We start from the raw sequence: 22,004 nt of genomic DNA on the forward strand, positions 1-22,004 counted from the left end.
ACATCATCTGCTTCAACTTCCTGATCTCACAAACCGCCATCTTTTACTGATCCCGCAAAATGACCTGAACCTCCGACCTCCTCTTGGAGAGACAGCAGTAAATTAATAATAATGCTAATGCTACAAGGTGCGTTTAATTCAAACTTCTTTATTAAATAATTCTTCACCAATCATAATCAAGAGTAGCAACTGTTCAGTCTGAAAACATACAGCACGCTGTCGCTCTCCTTTACTAACTCTAATTCACTTCAATTAAACTCAGTTGCCAGATATAACTAGAAAAGTCAACTCCAGTTTCCATGTTTTGATTTAATCCCCCAAAATAACTCAATATTATCAGCAGACATGGCAACATTGTACTGGGGAACTCATCTAAAATGAACAACTAATAAACAAATAAAAATAAAACTGCTAAAAAATAAAAGACATAAAATGTGCTTACTTATAAATAAATAATTTATTATAAAAATAGATATTATAATAAATTCATAAAATATAAATAAAATGAGAAATTAAATAATGTTTAATTACTATGGGTTGCATTTAATATCAATTTGACATTAAGCCTAGTAAGCTGTTTCCTTAGAAAGCTATTAGCCTTTTTCCTAATATGGATCATTTTTGTGTTAGTCTACTTTTAATTAGGACTCTTTATTGTTTAAGATATTTAAAAATTAATATTTTGTTTAATATCTTGTTTATTTATCAATTAACCAACAGTATTTCTCATTGCTATTATTTGAATTCAATTAATAGGTGACCATGAGCAGAGAGCTTACATTTAACTGTTTATGATAGACCTCCTGATTAAAGCTTAAACAAAAAAAGATTGGTTTCTGGATCGGTATCGGCTGTAAAACTCTTGATCAGAGCATCAGTAATGAACACCATTAAACTAAAGCGCTGTTCATCTGACGGGTAAATGAACTCACCCAATCACATCCTATATGAGATTATTCAGATATATACACAATATACACAGAGCAGGTCGAGAACTGACTCCAGCCCAGAACCATGACCGTGGAAAATGTCTAATAGAGTAGCTTTAAATATATTTAAGAGGAGCACGAGTGCTCCAAAAAGAAATTACCATAGAGCTCTGAAACTGGTTCTCACAATTCTCCAAAAAAAAAAAAAAAAAAAAAAAGCTGGATGAAGATTCATCCACAGAGTAAATCCATATTATGGAAAATGTTTTAAATAAAGTTTGGAGAAGTAGTCCAAAGCGTGGTGATGGTGAAGTCGAACGACCGTGGTGTAGGTCGTTTATAGCGTACAGTTATCTGTTTATTTCTAGAGACTGTATTTAGACTTCAAACTTCATAAAAGTTGTGTTCATTTGTGAAAATTATCTTGATGAACAAAACCTGTCAGTATTGTAAACTTCTGTTGATCACACAGATTATTTTCTGCGATAATCCAAAAGTCTATGTGAAAATCCTATTGGGTTTTTGTCGAGGGAACCGGTCTGATGAAAACTTCCGGGTTCCGGTACAAAATGAAGTCATCCCTGCGTCACCGCTCTATTGGGTGATTTGTCTGCATCACTCCTCCTGTACACACTGTTATTGCCTTTTCTGCATTCACCTGAATTGTTTTCATTTGGTTGCATAGTGTTATATTTAATGCATATTTTCATTTGGTTGATGGTATTTTTACTTATCCTATATTTTTGGTACAATTTTATTTATAATTTGCTTCTACGAGATGATGCACTTTAAGGATCAGTCTAATTTGATGTAAATATTTGTACATGAGCAGGAATGTAGCACAACATGGAGGTGAAAGCAGCAGTCTGTTTATTTAAATGTGAAAGTGCAATAAAAATATGCTGTCCCTAAAATCAATGAATAACCGTGATCTCAATATTGATCAAAATAATCACGATTATCATTTTGGCCATAATCGTGCAGCCCTAACACACACACACACACATATATATATATAAAAGAGCTGCAACAACTAATCGCTAAAATCGATTATGAAAATCGCTGTCAATGAATCTCATTATGGATTAGTTGGTCTGCGCAGCACGGGGGAGATTTACTCATTACGTTACTTCTGTTCAGAAAACATGCTCCGGAGAGAAAATACTAAAGTTGTGTCCCAAATGAAGTACTATACACTTACACTATGCACTGTATCCTCTACTGTCTAGTGTGTGGATTTAAAATAATGCATAAATACTTATATACAATATAAACTAAAATAAATTTTATACATTATATATTAAATATATATAAGTATTTATGCATTATTTTTTATGGATGCACAAAAAGCACAGTCCTAAATTAAACTACAGTCCTAAATTAATAATAAATATTCTGGGGTGTGTGTGTGTGTGTGTGTGTGTGTGTGTGTGTGTGTGTGTGTATTGGGTTCTTTCTGTTTTGGACAAACAGTTGTGTAAAGTTTTAGTCTGAAGTTTATATTTGTAACACTGGGTTTGTGGATTTTATTTTAAATAAACAAAAAAAGGGTACTGAAAGATTAATCAAAAAAAATAATCAGCCAACTAATCGATTATGAAAATAATCGTTAGTTGCCGCCCTGATACACACACACCTTTTTAAAAGTACAGCACATTTTCAATGATACAGTCTGTACTGTTTATTTTTGTAATAAAGTTAAGTAATATTTTACTTTGAGTGTTATGTTTTCATTCAGTATCAATTTTAAAAGCTATCGATTGATTAAACTGTTATCGGCAGGTATTGCCCAACTTTGTTATCGGTAAAACCCACCATCGGTCAACCGCTAATTATAACAGTTGCTGCAACTGCTGCTGAACGGCTAAAAACAATTGAAAACGAAATGTAATTAAGAAATCTATAAAGCAAATCTCTATCGCTTGATTATCAAACAAAAAAATATAAAATATCAGACTAACTCCGTTTGAGCGCAAACAATGAGCAGCATCAATAGGTAACAAAGATGTATATGTTTGTGTCTACTCACTCACCACATTTAGCATCTTGAGACTGTCAAGCAGTTTGCAGTTTCTGTTCTTCAGGCGATGTGCTTCATCAATGATCACACAACGCCAATAGATCTCCCTCAGTTCTGGGCAGTCAGACAGAACCATCTCAAAGGTTGTGATCAGAGCATCAAATTTATAAGCTCCTGGAATGAGGTGCCCCTTAAGAGACGAAAAATATATAAATTAATTAATTAATCTTCAAGGACAATAATGTATACCTTGAACAAACTGAAATCTCACAGATATTAAACTACATAATACAAGACATACACTTTATTATCTACACATCATTTTTCAGTACTTTTTCCCCCTCCCCTGCAAATTTCTAAAAGTTTGCTTATCGTATTGAATATATAGTTAAGATTCATTCACAGTATTGCAATAAATGAAGTTATACACAGATCAGCCATAATATTAAATGCTATGTAGCACAAATTGCTTAAAAAGTTAATGCTGGCTATGACAGGTGTCAGAACACAGTGCATCGCAGCATGTTCCGTATTGGGTTGCATGGCCTCAGGCCGGTCAGAGTGTCCATGCTGACCCCGTCCATGCCAAAAGTGCCTACTATGAGCACGTGAGAATCAGAACTGGACCTTGAAGCAATGGAAGAAGGTGGCCTAGTCTGATAAATCATGTTTTCTTTGGCATCACATGGACGAGGGGAAGAGATGGCACCGGGATGCACTACGGGAAAAAGACAAGCCGGTGGAGGAAGTGTGATGCTCTGGGCAATGTTCTGTTGGAAAACCTTGGGGTCCTGGGGTCCATTCATGTGGATGTTACTTTCACACACGTACCACCTAAATAAAAAATATTTCAGACCATATGCACAACCCTTTGTGGTAACGGTATTCAAGAATGGCAGTAATAATGGCACTGGTTCCTTTCGGCACTGCCACACTGTAAAAAATTTTCTGGAATGGTTTGAGGAGCATGACGGAGTTCAAGGTGTTGACTTGGCCTCAAAATTTCACCAGATCTCAATCTGATCACGCATCTGTAGGGTGTGCTGGACAAACAAATCCGATCCATGGAGGCCACACCATGCAACTTGCAGAACTTAAAGGATCTGCTGCTAACATCTTGGTGCCAGATACCACAGCACACCTTCAGAGGTCTTGTGGAGTCCACGCCTCAACAGGTCAGAGCTGGTTTGGTGGCACAAGTGGGACCTACACAATATTATGCAGGTGGATTTAATGTTATGGCTGATGTGTATTTCAGTTCACTGCTTATTTTTTTAAATGTATGGAATAAAGCAAAACCATGAGGCATAGGAAGACCAGTAGACATCTTGTGATTGCTTAAACGTTTCTAGGTTTTAATATTTTTACAAACCAAAAACCAAGAAAATGGTTTCCTTTCTGCAAACATCAGATCACCACTGCTGTGTGTGTGCATGCAATGCAAGACCAACCTTATCATCCTTGCAGTACATCTCATACTGCTGGATCATTTGTCTGCTGGCTAGGCTGCCATGATAGACAATAGCGTTCATTTCTGTCCATGTGGAAAATTCTCTTTCCCAGTTTGTGATGGTGGAGAGAGGGGCAATTATCAGAAAGGGTCCCTGGACTCCAGTAGCAAATACTTCAGACAGGAGGGCTATTGACTGGATAGTCTTACCAAGACCCATCTCATCCGCCAGAATGCAATTCTGCCTAATAAGAGATGTTCATGCAGGAAATAAATAATTATTATTTTTAAATCAGGAAAAGGCTGTTGCAAGCTAATTAAGTGCATGTGTAACAAATTAAGAATTCCACAATGTGGATAAGACAAGATTGATGCCAAAGGATCTCTGCAGTAATGACCAATTCACATGTGATAAGCAATGTCTATATAAAATAGAAATGCGAATGTCTTCATGATGCATGGCTAGTTCTAACACCAAAATTTCCACACACACACACACACACTACACATACATTGTAATCCAAAAGTCTGAGACCACACTGAAAATCTGAATTTTTAAATAGAACAATAGAATTTAGCACTATTTCTAGGTCCCTATTTAAATTTAAGCTTAATTGTGATATTGATCATGTTAACTGCTTTGTACAAAAGGTCAGATTTTCTTAATGCTTAATCTCTCACAACTCTCCAGGCTAGCTCAAGTGCACTCTGTCATTAAGCAAAAAGGGGACATACCCAATACAAAGAAACTGAATTATTTACAATAAAAAGCTGCAATAATGGTCAAAGTAAGCAGTTTGCATTACTTTCCTTCTGCAACTACTAGGATTTATGCCTAGTCAAGTTGCACTTGATTATTAGTAGGGTACATGTATATAATATGTAGGCTACATGTTAGGAACTCCAAGAAAAACCCCAAAGCATCATTGACTAAGAAGTCCTTTGAGTGTCATGTATATTTTTTATTATTCTGCATTTTAAACTTGGTCACAACTTGGTTTCACTTTGATTTAGGCAGTAGGAGATAGAAACAAGTGCATTAGTGCCATAAAGTGTTACCATAGTGAAGATAAAAAGCACATAATACTTTATAAGCTTGACCTGACAGTAAAATAAATGCATTTTATATAAGTACCTGTTATACCAGTTGAAAAGTAGCCAGTTGACTCCCTCTAGCTGATACTCTCGCAGGGTGTTTCCACTAAGGTATTCTCGTGATTGCTCCAACTTCTTCCATGCACTTGCAGGTGGGCGAGGCTAACAAGAAAACAGTTTTAGGACAAATATCTACAAAAGAATTCCTGTATATCATCAGAAACATTTTTTCTGAAGGTGCACATTTATCAAAAGGTGCAGGTTATCATCATACATAGAATAATGAAGCCTATAGCAGGGGGAAGAGCTTGTTCCTACAACTATGGAAAATCAGTCCAATTAATGTTCAATATTCAGTTTCAATCAGTTTCAAATCCTAGGCTGAATACCAATTTGTGTAGTCAAACAGTTTGATGCACAGCTTTTCTCTTGGGTAAAGGTGCAGGTCTGGGGTTTAAGAGGCATAGAAGTTTTGGTATACATAAAGAATATTGAATGTTTTGATGCTGCCCCCCCTTCTTCTTCTACTAACCCTCCAGATCAGCTCGATTCATTATGATGCTTGGAGCTTCTGCTACTGTGGGTGCTCCCACAAGGATATCGTAAAGATTACAGTTCCCCAAAAAAGTTTATGCTTATGATTATTCTTCACTGGATAAACACCAGCATACTGCAGACTTGTACCCAAGAACTGCTGCTGTAATCATAAAGACATGCTCTTGCTGAACATCCTTTCAACACACTAAATATTGTTTGACAGCATAGTATAATTGTGGAAGAGTAATAATTTATAATCCCTCTGTCCAGTGTCACCCAGATGATGATGGGTTCGCTGTTTGAGTCTGGTTTGTCCCAAGGTTTCCACATGTCATCTAAGGGTGTTTTCCTTGCCACCATTGCCTCTGGCTTGCTCAATAGGGATCTAAATATAAATCTACATAATGATTTCTGTAAAGCTGCTTAGTGCCAATACTTATACGTAAGAGCACTATACAAATAGACTTGAACTAAACTGAACTGCTTTAATTGGAGTGTAGTTGAACAAATTGGAGGGCAGCATCCATCTGAAACTCACAGGTCTTTTGATTCTGGGTTGGCGACTCTGGATCCTTTTGAATTCCTCCACCTTCCCTTCATCTACATCTTCTTTCAGCTCCCACGTGGCATCCTCATAGGGCAGAGAGCACCACTTCACTAAGTAGTATATCACCGGCTGTTACAGAACAGCAAAGAGAAAGTTAACTTAAACCAGACATACAGACTTTCATAACAAATTCTGGCCAGAGCGATACAAAAATATTTTTTGCTGGTCCAAAAAAATTCTAACCTCTCCGTTTTCTTTGTCCACACTATGGGATTCATCCAGGATGCGGTCCACTTCTATATAATCTGAATTGAACGGCTCCTCATCCTTAGACAATGATAGAGAAAATAAAGAATGTAAGGACTTCAGCTGAGAAAAGGAAAGACATTTCTCTTTTAGTATTCAAAGTGATTTATTGGCATGATGATGCATTTGTAATGTCAAAGCTCGTTTCTCTATTATAACAAAACTAATACATTTCAAACATTCTGTAAAGAACAAGTAAGTCTTGCTTGTATGGTATTTCTCTCACATTGCTAGCTTGCTTTTTATGCATGCCAGAATTGTCTCTGCTAGTCTCTATAACCAACTTCACCTTACTGTTAAAACACTAAGAGTTAACCACATTGTGAAAGCACAGACTCGGGTCACCCTGCTCAGGTAGTCTGCCATGATGCTCATGTTTTACTACCAAACAGGAATGGATTTTGCTCAGGGATTCTTATATGAAGGGAAAGGAAAAACAAAATGTCACAGAGTAAACTTTTTGCACTTTTTTCTGCAGAACCAACAAACAGCGTCAATTTCAGCATTTTACCTGTTCAAATTTCCCTCCCCAAATTTATATTGTAATAATAATTTGGAGTTAATTGGCTAAAATCTTTTGTGTTGCCCACAAGGAACTAGGAGACTTATTTTCTCCATATGCCTTAGGAGTCATTTTGTCATTTAACCTCGAGGCAAACACACACAAAACATTTTAAAATATGTTTCTCATTACCATTAACAATTTATTCTTTCTGGGTCAAAATCTTCCTTTTGCCAAAAAACAAAGAGCCATTTTAATCATTCTTGGGTGAAATTTTTCAGTGACCTCCTGTAGTTGATGTTAAATATATACTTCAATATAAATATCAAATATGAGCCAATTATTCACCATTAGATTTTATTTCACAAGTAATAAACGCAAAACAGTCCCTTGACAGAAAGCGAGGGCAACCACACAAGATAAAAAGCACAAGATGGGGGAAGGGGACGAGGTTTTCAGGAAGCATTTGGTATAAATGTCATTTCATATTTTTGTATTGCTGTCAGGGCATCTTTCTGTATAGGTTGTGTTGGATCCTGTGCAACAAGGGATTTTTTCCTTTAGAAAACTAACTCCTCCAGCGCTTTCTCTCAGGCTATTTTCACACCTGTGGCCTGTAACTGTTATTTGTCTGCACTCCAGTACCTGATCTGATAACAGGTGGACCGTGGTACTTCTAATTGAGTGGTTGGTACAGTGCCACACTTGGTAAATATGAACAAAGGAGGCTGTGAAAAATTGTCTATTGTTTAACCTTTTGTTCAAAATACTCTGCACCCATGGATATATTGCATTCCTTTCATTCCTCTTATTCTGTGAATCCTTCAGGACAACCAAACGTCCTGGAAGAAGGTCAGGGTGGCTGAACTGCCACTTTCTATGAGACTGCAGAGTATATAAATGTTTGCGCCATCTGTCTCAGGAGGTATTGGCAAGACTACGTACTTTGCACCATTGCTGCTTCTACAGGTCAGAATCCTGAAGGTCTCCAACTAGAAGAGGACAAGGGCCTTCTTTCTGGCTAAGTAGCTGGAGTGAGGATGAAAAGATCCTCATGAGTGTAATTGGGAGATCCCATTTAACGGAGCACATAATCCAGGATTCTTTGTGTAATGCCTATAATTTGTTCACAGACTCCTCCCATGTGGGAAGAGTGAGGAGGGTTGAATGTTGATGTACCGCCACAGTCCATGAGAAATTCTCTACAGCTGCCCATCAGCATTAGAAGGAATTCCCAAGTTTTCACAGGCTCCAATAAAATCTGTACCTCTATCAGAGCGGATGAGCTTCACTGCTCCTCTGATTCCTGACAGGAATATCTTCAAAGTGTTGATGGAGCTAGAAGAATCCATGGATTCTAGACCCCTATGCAGATAGCCCTGATGCTTAAACACCTCTTTCTTTCAGCATGGCCTCCTCTGGTTTGAAGTGCAGATACAATCCAGTGTCCAAACACATCCAAGTCCACATGAGTATAAAGGGAGGGATCCAAGCTGAAGCTAGCCGGAGGCAGATCTGCCATCCTCTGCACTTTGCATAGCCCTCTAAGCTTACAATATGTCACACATGTGAAAATATGAGACTGGTTACCACCGCTTGACATCAACTATCTAATATTCAGCAGACTGGCACCCTCTAAAGCATCAACCCTGATGTGTGTGCTAATGAAAGTGATGTGTACTCTGAGTGAGCAAATCTATACCCAGGAGTGAACTGCAATTGTGCCATCCCTTACATTGCTCAGAGTTGTCATTTTCTGTAGGTATAGGCTGATGTCTGCAGGATTATGCTCTGTGTGCACATAATGCTACTGCTCTGTTAGTGTGCTTTGTCTGATGCTCTGAACTCGATTATTAACATAGATATAAAACCTCTTTTACTCAACGTAAATGTATATGAGTACAACCTGACTATCCGTGTAGAAGGTGACTGCATTAAACTTGATGACTATTTCAAAGGCAATTATTTCAACCATGTTTATTGCTATTACCACAACACAAATACTCCAGGTGGAGTATGGTGTGTTCTGGACTTGAAGCTAAGTTTGCTTTGCCTGAAACAAATCTTCTGTGACCGTTCCTATCCATGTACATAGCTTTAAGATATGCATCAGCAGTTACTGCTTTTTTCCAAAGCATCTGAAAATATACAGTGCACTCCTCTAATACTGGCACACTTGGTAAATATGAGCAAAGAAGTCTATTAAAAATGGTCTTTATTGTTTAACCTTTTGATATTTTATTAAAATAAAAGCCACAAAAATACTCTGCTGTCATGCATATAGAGCTGCAACAACCAATCGATAAAATATAATAATAATCGATTATGAAAATCGTCAACGGATCTCTATCAGTTAGTTGGTCTGCGCATGGCACAAGCTACATTTACTCACTACGTTACTTCTGTTCCGAAAACACGCATCTGAGAGTAAATACTAAATGCAAACACTTGACCTGGTGGTTAAGAATCGTGCATGCAGGGTGCCGCATGATCACACATGACTACCGTATGAAAAGAAGGTGCATTCTTAAAGGCCACATCTGAAGCTGTTTAAAGATAAAACGGAGAGAAGATAGCCATCTTTCCACTGGCAACTCCATGAACCAGAGTCACACTGATGACATCAGCTATTAACAAGTCACTTTACTTAAACTGCATATAGAACAATGTCAGTAGGTAACACAAATGTACAAGTACAGAATAACAAAACATCTATAGGACAAAAACTTGATTATGAACGGAGCGGAGAACGGAGCGGAACGGAGAGTATGCTTTGTTTAGAACACAGATTTTCCCTATGCTGTCATCATGGACTCTTTGGAAGTCATCCGCATACACCTTCCCTACATACAAGTAAGGTATGGGTCAAGTTTATAGTTGCCAGTAAAAATACATGCATTGTCATGATAAATGGATTATGTGCATCTAACTTTGGAACTCTGAACAGTTTGTAACAATGAACTTTATCTAATCTGTATTCTAAACAATGTGTTTTATCGTCCATTAGAGCCACAACAACTAATCGATAAAATCCATAATCAATTGTGAAAATCTGTGTCAACAAATCTCATTATAGATTAGTCAGTCTGTGCACGGCACATTTACTCATTGTGTTACTTCTGTTCCGAAAACACGTATCTGAGAGGAAATACTAAAGTTCTGTTCCAAATGATGTACTACACACTTACACTGTGAACACTAACATCCTTTGTATGAATTTTAGATGGGTAGGATCATCTCAAATGGAACACTAGCATTTTCTTTTTTTTTTTTTACTAACCGGAAGTATAAGCCGTTTCACAGTCGATGTCACATGACATGACATGAAAATTCATTTCTTTAGTTTACCGTTTGTCAGCGCTACCTTTTATTCCCAACATGACCTCGGTCACCATCAGACAGAGGCGTAATCGACAAATGACCGCAGAAAAAACTGTGCAACCACTAAGGTCCTCTAAGGCAGGGGAGCATTTTATATTAAATGCTTTGAAGATCAAACTTTACAAAGCGGAGCGTGTGTAGCACAGACACACAACAGTGATGCACAAGCACAAACTTGTGTTTATATCCAAAATGCTACACGGTCTGCAAGGGGTTGGGGAAACTGGTACGAGTTGCTTAAAAGGTTTAGTTTATTGTCATTATATGCTGTATTTGTGTGAATCCGTGTAAATTCTGTAGTTTATTATAACTGGAACGATCCATTAGTAACGAAGCTGTGTTGCTCCTCACTCACAATGTAGACGTATAAACAGTGTAGCACGAGTAAGATCTGTAACGTCTAATTAAAACTCTACGATCAAAGTTGCAGAAGATTTATAAATCGTGGCAGTAATTTGATTAAAAGGTTAAAATGATCAGGAATGTGTTTCAGAGATACCAGGTAAACCAAAACTGTTCAGTTGAACAGTGTTTAATTACAGTGGGCATGTTTGGTATCATTTTTATCCATACTTCATGGTGAACGATGTGGTGATCTCATAAATATCATATATGTAGGGAACAACATTTACAATACATGTTAATATGTGGTCTTTCTCCACACACACACCCGATTGACCCATTCTCAGGAACTTAATTAACAGTTTCTAATCAACTGGGAATCTATCCAGCCATAAAACCCATCGTTTCATTCCCATTTGGTATCTTTGTCACTACACATTTCAAAGAGGCTCAGGGATATAAAAGAAAGGAGGGCGTGTAACACAGGAGTGGCTTGTAACATCAGAGACTGCCTTTTTGCCATTAATGCGTTATCACCACACATCCTATGTCCGCGTCACAGATCAACATTCTTGTAAGTTACATTTGTCTCTATTTTATGTACATCTTCAACTGTGAGTTTATTTAATAAATTAATTTGCCATTTCTATCTTTAAATATTCAGTGGTTCTTCCGTAACAAAAAGTGCATGTATTTATAGCTGAAGTTGCCTTATGTTAGACATGTTAAAATCAACCTCTGACAAGCCTAGGCTTGCACGTCAATATAGACCTCTGAGCTAACAAAATAATTGTTTATTATAGGCTATATAAAAGCCTCTAATGTAGGAACACCTCTTTATAATGAAATCTTAGCATGAAATTGTTTTAGACTAAATATAATCAGAACACTGAGATACTATACTTCCAGAACTAACTAGAAGATTATCTTTTGGAGTCAGATATTTAAATCACAAGTTAACATTTAACCTTCGGTGGCACCTATTTCCATCTCTGGTCATAGGAGAGCAGTGGGCTAAGGAAAAAATACTTAATCTTTTAGTCCTATAAAGTAAATATGAGTAAAACAATATGCCTAAAGGCTGTGAGCAACAGAAACCGTAAGGTGCAGTGAAAGTGATATTTTATTATTAATTTAGGACTGTAGTTTAATTATCAGTGCTTTTTTGTGCATCCATATTTTTTTTTTTAAAGCACAAATACTTAAATATACAGTGTATATTATATACATTGTACATATATAATATAAACTTTAACAAAGGTTTCTCCACATATATATATATATATATATTACACACAGACAAACGATTGTTAATGTAGTCTTAAGTGTATATTTTTAACACTCAGTTTGTGGATTTTATTTAAATAAAAAACTAACAATGGTACTGAAAGTTTGCCCGGTACCCCCCACCATCCAATTAATCCGAAAAATAATCGGCCAATTAATCAATTACGAAAGTAATCGTTAGTTGCAGCCCTGTAGCCCATTCTTTGGAATAGGTGTAAATTGGTTTGATAGGCCAATTGTTTAGTTAGAATAAATGATGGCTGGCCTGTTAACCCATTATGGCTGTGTGAGAATTTTTGGTAACAACATTTTTGTGATTGAATAAATGTCTCTGATGTCTGGGAGCACTTTTGTTGTTTCTAAGTCAACATTCAGTGGGAACTAAATAAGATGTCAAAAGCAGAAAGAAAAATAAAAAAGTGTAACTAACTAAGAGATATTCTTCTTGGGTGTTATGATGAAGCACAGATAAAGAAACCACACATGTGCTGCCATTCACCACCTGCTGAAACAGATCGGCCTGCTATGCTATGTTATGGAGTAAGGAAGAGGATGTGGCTCATGTCTGGTTGGCCCCCTGGGGTTTAACTGACAGCAGCAGACAATTACAGTCCTGTGGATCTGTTCAAGATGTTCTTCTCCCCAGATCCGGTTGACACACTGTGCCAGAACACAAATAAGCAGGCTGCCAGGAAAATATCTAGAGGATGTAAGTGCAGAAGTACATACATTTATGAGTGAACCAGATGAGAACTGGCAAAAAGTAGATGGGGAACAGAACATAAACTGTTAACAGTGAAGCCTGCCATATACACAATCACACCTGCAAAGCCACGGAGAAGGCAAAGCCATAGCAGTGGATGAGAGAATGGTGGTGACCAAAGCGAAAACAGGCACTGACAAGGTAGCAAAGTGCAGTATTCACAGGAAAGAACAGCTTTCAAAAACGACATGACTATCATAAAACACAGTGAGGTCACTCATGGCTCAATCCTACTTAGCATTTGTACATGGATAATTTCAATACCAACCAAAAGCTCTTCAGGAACCAGCACAGTCAAATCTTTGGTGCTTGTAAAACAAAGGGACAGTAGAAAAAAAAAATTGTCCACACAATGCAACAAATGCTCTGACTAGGAAGTCCCACAGAATAACTTTTACGTGAGTTAGGGGTGGTCCTCTGGTGTTTGTGAAGTGGACGGACACCGAGGAAGTCTCTGTGTACTCCACTATACATGCAGCTTACAGTGGAGGAGATGTTAGTGGAGATGTGTCCTTTGTGGGAAGGGTGGTAGGAATATACAGAGGACATCTCGCAAGAGCTGAGCATGTGTTATTTCTTTCTGTTTTTATTGCACTGTTCCACTGTATTGTCCTGTGCAAGACTTCAGTAGAAGTTGAAAATAATGTGCTTGCTTTATGCTTGTCTGTGTGTATAATTGGGCCCTGTTTTGTCAGGTCAGTTTTGTTCTGTTATCTTCTTCAGTTGTGCCTTATGTTTAGTTTAGTTCTATTTGGTTGACCTCAGTTTATATCAGAGATGCACTGATGTATCGGCTAATAGTCGGCATCGGCCAATAAAGGCAATTTTTCACGCTAACGGCGATCGGCCGATAGTTTAAAAACATCCGATGATCAGGGCCAATTTTATCCTGTCAATCAAAAGAGGGCCGGAAAACGCATTGATTTGGTGCTGTGTGTAAAGATGTCTCGTGTGGAATGAGGACTGCAGTTAGTAATCTCTGCACTGATAAAATTTTACACCGGATGCTGCAGCAGTGAAGCGGGAATTTCAGCGTCGAGTCGAATTTTAATTCGCCGAGCTACTCATGCTGAATTAAAGGGCCAGTACACCGCTGAAAGATTTAAATGAAGATGAGTTGACAAGAAAGTATATATTGCACAGAAAAATATATTTGTAGTGTATTTCATATCCAGTGAATGTTAATATATAAAAAGTTGATATTATATATGACCAGTTTGATGTCAGTGATGAAGTAGAAATGCTTGTGTTTGTGGAGAGTGAATGTGAGACTAACAGGAGGATTTTAGAATTCAGTCAATGTTAATATGAATTATAACATTCAATAAGTTAATAATCTTACTTTAATCTTCAGAATTGAGTTCATGTGTTAATGTTAGAGTAATGTGTTAATGTTTATACGACCAGTTACTGTGAAACAACTTGTTGAAATGGAAAGAATAAAGTTTTTATTTGCATTTCTTTCAGAATTGTGGAATTAATTATTATTCATTTAAAAGAAGGTATAAAAGGCAGAACTATCTGTATCGGCCGATATCACTCTGAATAATCGGTTATCAGTATCGGCTGAGAAATCTCTAGTTTATAGTCCTAGTCTATTTATGTTTTGCTTGTTGTACTGCCTTCACGTTAATTTGTTACTTTGCTGATTTCTTTGGGAATAAAAATCATTTATTACTTTGAAAAACCCTTTAACCTCTTGCCTCACTGGCTTGGCCCCCTTACAGTGACACTTAATATTTACATATCGTAGCTGAGCCGGTGCTGAAAACAACACTATGAAACAGTCTGGAATCGGACTGAGTAAAGATGATGAAAATTGCACAAATATCATGTTGTCACTACAAACTAGAGTTTCCCAATTTCCCCCTTCGAACTCAGCGTTAACAGTCTACAGTATGTGTGCATTCTTAAATAAAGACCTACCTCTTGGAAGAAGGTTCTCATTTGAGACTGTTTAGCCTTAAATCTCTTCAGCTTCTGGTGGATCCTCTTGTCTCTCTCAAGCTGTTCCAGACTGGCCCATTCACAGTGCAAGTACGAGCTAGAAGTTATGTTATATGTAAATTCATTCTTGCAGAAAAACATGAAGTATTATTATATATTTTCTAAAATAAAAAACCAGTACTTACTAGTTTTTATATTTGACAAAGAATTCCTCTACACTGGCATACTGGCCTGGAGATACCTATAGCAGACAGAATATACAGGTTAGTGGGTTTCTAATACAAGATAAGAGTTAATCATTCCGAATAGGAGAGTCATGGGTGTTAACTCACCTCCTTTTTGGTAAGGCGCATAGACAACACTTTATCCACAATTGCTGCATCTTCTTCACTTGGGTTTTCCTGAATTACACAAACAGTTTAATTACATTTCAAGTTCAGTGAAACTCTACAGTACTTCCATATGTAACAAAGGTTCTACCAACCCAGTGTAACAGCCAGGGTTTGTAAGAAACACACGCAGAATGACTTCTGCTCACACGCATGCATACCAAAACCTTCCACAAAGTTATATACTAAACATATGCAGTATTGGTATTGACAAATTCTGCCATTATGCAGCCATCTTTCCTTGGAACCTTCTCAAGATGGCAATGATTAAGAATGACACGGACAATTATATATGCAAGTAATTTTACCCCTCTTAATCACCAGATATGGTAAGAATCATTTAGATAATTTATGCTGATATAATAAGGAACAGGACTTCTCTTAGGCGAACCCTGAACAGTGCTCTGAGATGCCTGCTGTACTCACACAACCTGGTAGAACCTAGAGAAGTAGAATGCTGACACCTAGGTAAAAGCTGCATAGAGTTCCTGGAGCTTCACACTTCAAACAAAATTTAACATAAGCATTCCCTCATTTTAGTTATTTATTTCTAAACAGTGCCTTTTTCAACCAAGTTAAATTAAACTTGCCACAATCCCCATGTGACCTTGTTACATGTTGTAATCTAAGCAAGCAACCTTTATGCAAAATAAGTGAAATCAACCTATTTGTGTCTTACCTTCATTACAAAGAAAATGAAAACTGTTTTACTAGTGTTTTAATGAGATTTTTTATGTTTGTTGAGTTGGATTAAAACGGTCATGCGCATGGTGCTAGATAGTGAAACGGTTCCCAGAGACTTACTCAGATTTACAGTCTTATACACTCATCCATATACACGTTAATTTATTTAACCAACAAGAATGTGTATATGTTGACAAGCATCTATGTTGATTACCTATAAACAACTATTAAAATTAATCATGGATGCAGCAGCAAAACTGCTTGAGAGAACACTCAAACATGCATATAAGACGTGTTATTTTATTACACAGACAAATGCATGTTTAGCGGAGGTTCTTTTTCGTTTAAGTATGCTTTGCTGTAAGTATACCCACAAGTATATTTGGCTTCCAAGAGATTCAGACACCAGCTGCATGAACACAATTCTTGTAGCATAGTTACTTTTTGGCTGTGTCGAGGGAAAAACTCATACATGCCACTGACGGGCAGGGTCGGGAGGGTTACTGTAAAAATGTATTCCGTTACAGTTACAAATTACTTCATAAAAAATGTCATCAGTAACGTAATCCACGTATCACAACATGAAAGTAATGCAATCTGATTATTTTTGGATTACTAAGAGAAAGCAATAGGAACTAAAATACTTTTATTTAAAGCTTATTTTAAAGCTTAAAAACATGTCCAATGTTTGGATTTGTTTTAATAAATTAATTAAATAAATAAAGATCACTGTCTCTGATGCAGGTAACACTGCATTACAAAAGCTAGGGTGACCATATTCTATTTTTCGAAAAAGGGGACGCCTTTCCCATCATTTACACATTTGAATGACCATGTAATGTATTAAGCATTTCATGTGATAACATGAAATAAGAAAATCACCTGATATGGCCATGGGCATTGTTTCGACTAAGGGCAGCTGTCATTCGCTGCTATTGCCAAGCAACTGTTTGATGCCGTACACAACAGTGCTTCGCCTTTGCACGTTTGCTGAGAGTAGGCTAATGATTGAGAGGCAGGAATTGACCAATAGTTGCTGCAAGCCTTTTATAAGTCAACCAACTGGTGTACGAGAAGGGGTTAAAGCAATGCAAACATGTGCACACATGCTGCAGTATTAGACCATAACACATCATAATGAAACTAAAGCTGAATCCCGGACGTTTTCTCATATTTAGAAATCCCGGCCGGACGCTCTTTAAGATATGAAAAAGAGGACATGTCCAGGAAAAAGAGGGCGTACGGTCACCCTAACAAAAGCATTTCAGAGAACAATGTGTTCATTTCTACCAAATTAACTTTGCGCAAAATTTATTTGTGCATGCACCAGGAGGTTGCCCACGTGAGCCACGACTGGCAAAAGAGAACCAGAACTCTAATCAAGCAGCTGTGTATTGTATTGTCAAAAGATTAATTTCTTTGCTTTTAAATGAAAAAAAACTGTAATCTTGATAGTATTCCCATGTGTTTACAAAATGTGCCTGTAAGCTGATTACTTATTTTTTGACGTAAATAACGGATTACAGTTACCAGTTTTTTGTATCCTGATTATTAAACGCCGCTACTCCACAAGCCTGCTAACAGGGTAGCCACACACCCACTAGACTAGTGATATGGCAAAATGGGAAATATACATATGGAAAATTTCAGAGAAGACTGAGTGACAGCTAATACAAGCTTGAAACGCTATTGAGGTCCAAGTTAACAGCCACTATGGTGCTCTGCAATTTTCTATGAAAAATCATCACAATAAGTACACTCACAGGTAGAAGGCAATAAGATGAGTCTAAAGCAGTGGTTCTCAAACTAGGGATGCCAGATGGCACCAGGGGGCCGCATAGAAATTCTACAACATTATTATTATTTTAATTTTACCTGTATGTAAGTCGGGATTGTCAACCGTTGAACTATGATGTACAGAAAAATGAGACATATAAATAAATTAAAGCAATTATACACAGCATACTAAGACACAAACCAAATAGAGACATCCATTGATATAGTGTACTGTTAGACACACGCTGATAAAACCTAAGGCTATTTAAAACATAAGTTTTTAGATAGACAGTCTCTTAGCTGAGAAAGTTCATACAGAAGAGCCTAAAGTGGAAAAAAAAAAAATTACGAAAAAAATTGATGACTCTAGGGGGCCACAAAGGGATGCACCCTACACAAGGGGGGGTCTCACACTGAAAAAGTTTGAGAACCACTGGTCTAAAGGGCCTTTGACACTAAGCGAAGCAAATGTATGACGCGATGGTGCTCTTGAATCAAAACAATGGATCCCTATGGAGCTATTCACACTGGGCGCGATCAAACGTGGCATGACAAAGTGAGATTTTTTTTCCTCGTCGCCCTGCGATGAAATGAGGCGTCTAATTAGACTTCAGCTTTAGATCACACGCCTGGAACCACTGCCGTTGCGCAAAATGACGAGAGAGATGATACTACAGCACAGAAAGCGGTTTTGAAAACCAGCGTAAACAGAGAGGAAAAGTGTTCCGGAAGAGAGAAGAGAATGGATATTGAGTAATGGACATGCACAAAATAGTCCAAATTGGTGAATGGCCTGATGAGCTGAACCTGAGTCTGTGACCTGCTCGTGTAGCCACAGCGGCATCAGGCACAAATAAATTAATAATAATGCTAACACTACGAGGTCGGGTGTAATTCAAACTTCTTTATTAAATAATTCCCAAATCATAATCGAGAGTAGAAACTGTTCAGTCTGTAAACATTCAGATGTTCTCTCCCATCACTCTCTTCACTAACTCTAATAGACAGTGCATTAACTTCATTTAAACTCACGGTTGCCAGATATCACCAAAAAAAGTCAACTCCAGTTTTCATGTTTTGAGTTAAATCCCCCAAAATGCAATATTATCAGCAGACATGGCAACACTGTAATGGGGGAACCGATCTAAAACTGATAAACAAACAAAAAACTAATAAAATGTAAAGGCAGATTAATGTGCTTAGTTATAAATAAATAATTTAATATACAAAAAGATCTAATAAATTCATAAAACATAAATAAAATGACAAATGAAATAATGTTCAATGGGTTGCATTTAATATCAATTTTACATTAAGCTTAGTAGGCTATTAGCCTTCTTTTTCCTAATATGGGTCATTTTGTGTTAGTCTACCTTCAATTAGAAGCTTACATTTAACTGTTTATGATGGACCTCCTGATTAAAATTTAAACAAAAAAAGATTGGTATCTGGATCGGTATCGGCTGTAAAAATCCTGATTGGAGCATCCCTAATGAACACCATTAAACTAAAGCACTTTGCATCTGACGGGTAAATGAACTCACCTAATCACATCCTATATGAGATTATTCAGATATATACACAATACACAGAGCGGGTCGAGAACTGACTCCAGCCCAGAACCATGACCGTGGAAAATGTCTAATAGCGTAGCTTTATATATATTTAAGAGGAGCAGACGTCAAAGACTGAACACTGAGGTTTATTGCATTTGTTTACAAGGTGGAACAGGTTAATGGTTGTTTTTTTGCATACAGCCTGAAATTTTACTGAAAATATTAAATTTAGTTTATCAGAAGGTAAATTAATTTGTCATGGCTCACACTATGTTCCTAATTTCTGTCATAATTGACAAGCTCAAGTTTTCTCATGCCCACTTGTGTGTTATATTGTGGCATGTTAATGTTACCATCTCTAAAAAGACAAACAAAAAAGACTTCAACTGTGCTCCTAATTTTTTGTAATTAGGAGTACAAGTGCTCCTAAAAGAAATTGGTACCGTAGAGATGCAGCTAAATGTAACTCTACTCTGTACTCTCTCAGACTAGATAACTGTGGGGGAGAGGCATCAAATAATTGAAATGTCAACTCGAACTGGAGGACACAATATAGTGTGATACAATAAGAAAACAGGTTAATTTGTATTTTCATACACTTGTAATATAATAAAAGTTCTACATATACCTCTATATCCCTTTTTTTTTTAATTGAAACCGTTTTTTGATAGGGAACTAGTTGAGGTGGTGATGACATGAAAAAAATATTAAGTGGCAAGGACAAGATGTAATAGTGGTATTTTTTGTTACATTTATATTGCCATTGGTTTGTGAAGGTTAAAATATTAATTTAACAGCTCAGTGTTGAGTTTACAACTACAATTTCAAATCTTTTCAGTTTAATTATTTTCTGGGCTCGGCTAGACTCAACTCAGACTCTGCTATTAAGGACTCGGAATTGAGTCCAACTCGGCCCCTTTTGGACCCGAACTCTATTGGTTAAGGACTTAGTCTTGACTCGAAATCGAGAAAGGTGGACTTGGACCCAACACTAGTCATTGGTGTCTGAGAACAGAACTTTTTGATAAAAGTCACAGCGACTACAAAAACATTGACAAAAATTATTATAATTTTTTTAGATATAGTGCATAATCATAATATCCTTTATTTTAATTCTTATTGCTCTATCAACATATACACATATCTTTAATACATTTAGATTTTAAAAACTTATTTTATTTTTTAAAAAATGATTTATCTTGCACAAATGAACGGATTTTGTCCCACTACTGTATTATTGCATAATATTTCACGTTATTTCATTCATACTAAAACAGCTTGATGGTGCTGTTCAAAAAAACAAAACTTTCTGCCTCCCTTTCTGGGTAGAATACACATAAAATAAGTAATTAAAAACAGTTTGTGTGCCTCAAAAGACGGTAGACTGATCAGCTGAATAGTGGGTTGTGCCACCTAGCATGCAGGAGTAAAATACATTCTCCATGAGCGGCCACCTATCATGCAGGCGTCAATTAGCCGAAGGCAATCGATCGTTTCGCGTTCGTTGGCGATTCACCATGCTTTACTATGTTGCGCTCAGGATGAAAGGGCCTTAACCCTACTTTGGCAAACAGGTCACCTGTAGCTATGGCCATGGTTGCTAAGGGCATAGGTACAAATTGTTTGCTTGCAGCTCAACACGTGTATGAGGCAACAAGGAAAAAAAGACAAAGATGGCAGTATTTATTACACGTACTCTGTCACAGGTCACAGTCTGAATTTATGGAAGGTCTCTGTATGCATATACACATGCAGGAGAAGTAACCAGGTGAATCTACCCACCTCTTGGCATTTAATATGCAGTCACCATTGGCAGATTCAATAAACTAACTTACTACTTGATTTATTTAAAACTAATAGCTACAAAAACTATTTTCTGCCTGATCAGAACTGTGGGAGTGACAAATTGCACACTAATTGACAGTAGCAACGTTCTGCCCATGCAAACAACTTGTGAACAGTACTAGAAAAGCACTAAATATTACCACAAAAAACTGCATGCTGGGAAGGCCATCCCCTTCTAGCCCTTGGAAAGGAGTCCCCATAGGCTGAGAATGTCCTGTAGACAATATGACTGCTGGTGTGGTCACATCCACATCTTCACCTGGCTCATCTTCATCATCTGTGATTTTAATATCCAAATCCTCTGTATACTTTTTCCTTTTCACTTGACGATTAGAACGTCTCATCTGTTGGGAGACCAGAATCATGACACAACAGAATACAATTAAGTAATCATACATACAAACATGGCCACAAGGAACGATCAGTGTGACAGGGCTCGAAATTAACTTTTTTTACTTGTTATTACTGGTGCTCACAACTTTAGAAAGGTTAGGAGCACCAGCAAAAATTTAGGAGCACCACAACTACAATTAATCATCTTCATTTATTAATGTCTACAGAATGTTTATATGTGACCTGTGTATTTTCAGTTCTTTGCTTTCGTCAAATGTTATACAAAATTTGCCATAGTCTCCTCCAAACTGACAT

The 22,004-nt window shown here is 37.1% G+C and overlaps 1 protein-coding gene across 1 annotated transcript in view; it reads right to left on the reverse strand.

Annotated features, from left to right (window-relative positions):
• Positions 1 to 22,004, reverse strand: part of chd8 (chromodomain helicase DNA binding protein 8) — a 100,662-nt gene that overhangs the window by 36,493 nt on the left and 42,165 nt on the right. Inside the window, exons 8-16 of the mRNA XM_053628000.1 lie at positions 21,497 to 21,700; positions 15,439 to 15,507; positions 15,292 to 15,347; positions 15,086 to 15,203; positions 6,822 to 6,905; positions 6,570 to 6,707; positions 5,535 to 5,656; positions 4,401 to 4,644; positions 2,963 to 3,139 (exon numbers count right to left, since the gene is read on the reverse strand). Of these exons, the coding sequence (XP_053483975.1) occupies positions 2,963 to 3,139; positions 4,401 to 4,644; positions 5,535 to 5,656; positions 6,570 to 6,707; positions 6,822 to 6,905; positions 15,086 to 15,203; positions 15,292 to 15,347; positions 15,439 to 15,507; positions 21,497 to 21,700 (1,212 nt within the window). The remainder of the gene's footprint in view (positions 1 to 2,962; positions 3,140 to 4,400; positions 4,645 to 5,534; positions 5,657 to 6,569; positions 6,708 to 6,821; positions 6,906 to 15,085; positions 15,204 to 15,291; positions 15,348 to 15,438; positions 15,508 to 21,496; positions 21,701 to 22,004) is intronic.

Source organism: Ictalurus furcatus, chromosome 7 (genome assembly GCF_023375685.1).
Source record: "Ictalurus furcatus strain D&B chromosome 7, Billie_1.0, whole genome shotgun sequence".
Lineage (NCBI taxonomy): Eukaryota > Metazoa > Chordata > Actinopteri > Siluriformes > Ictaluridae > Ictalurus > Ictalurus furcatus.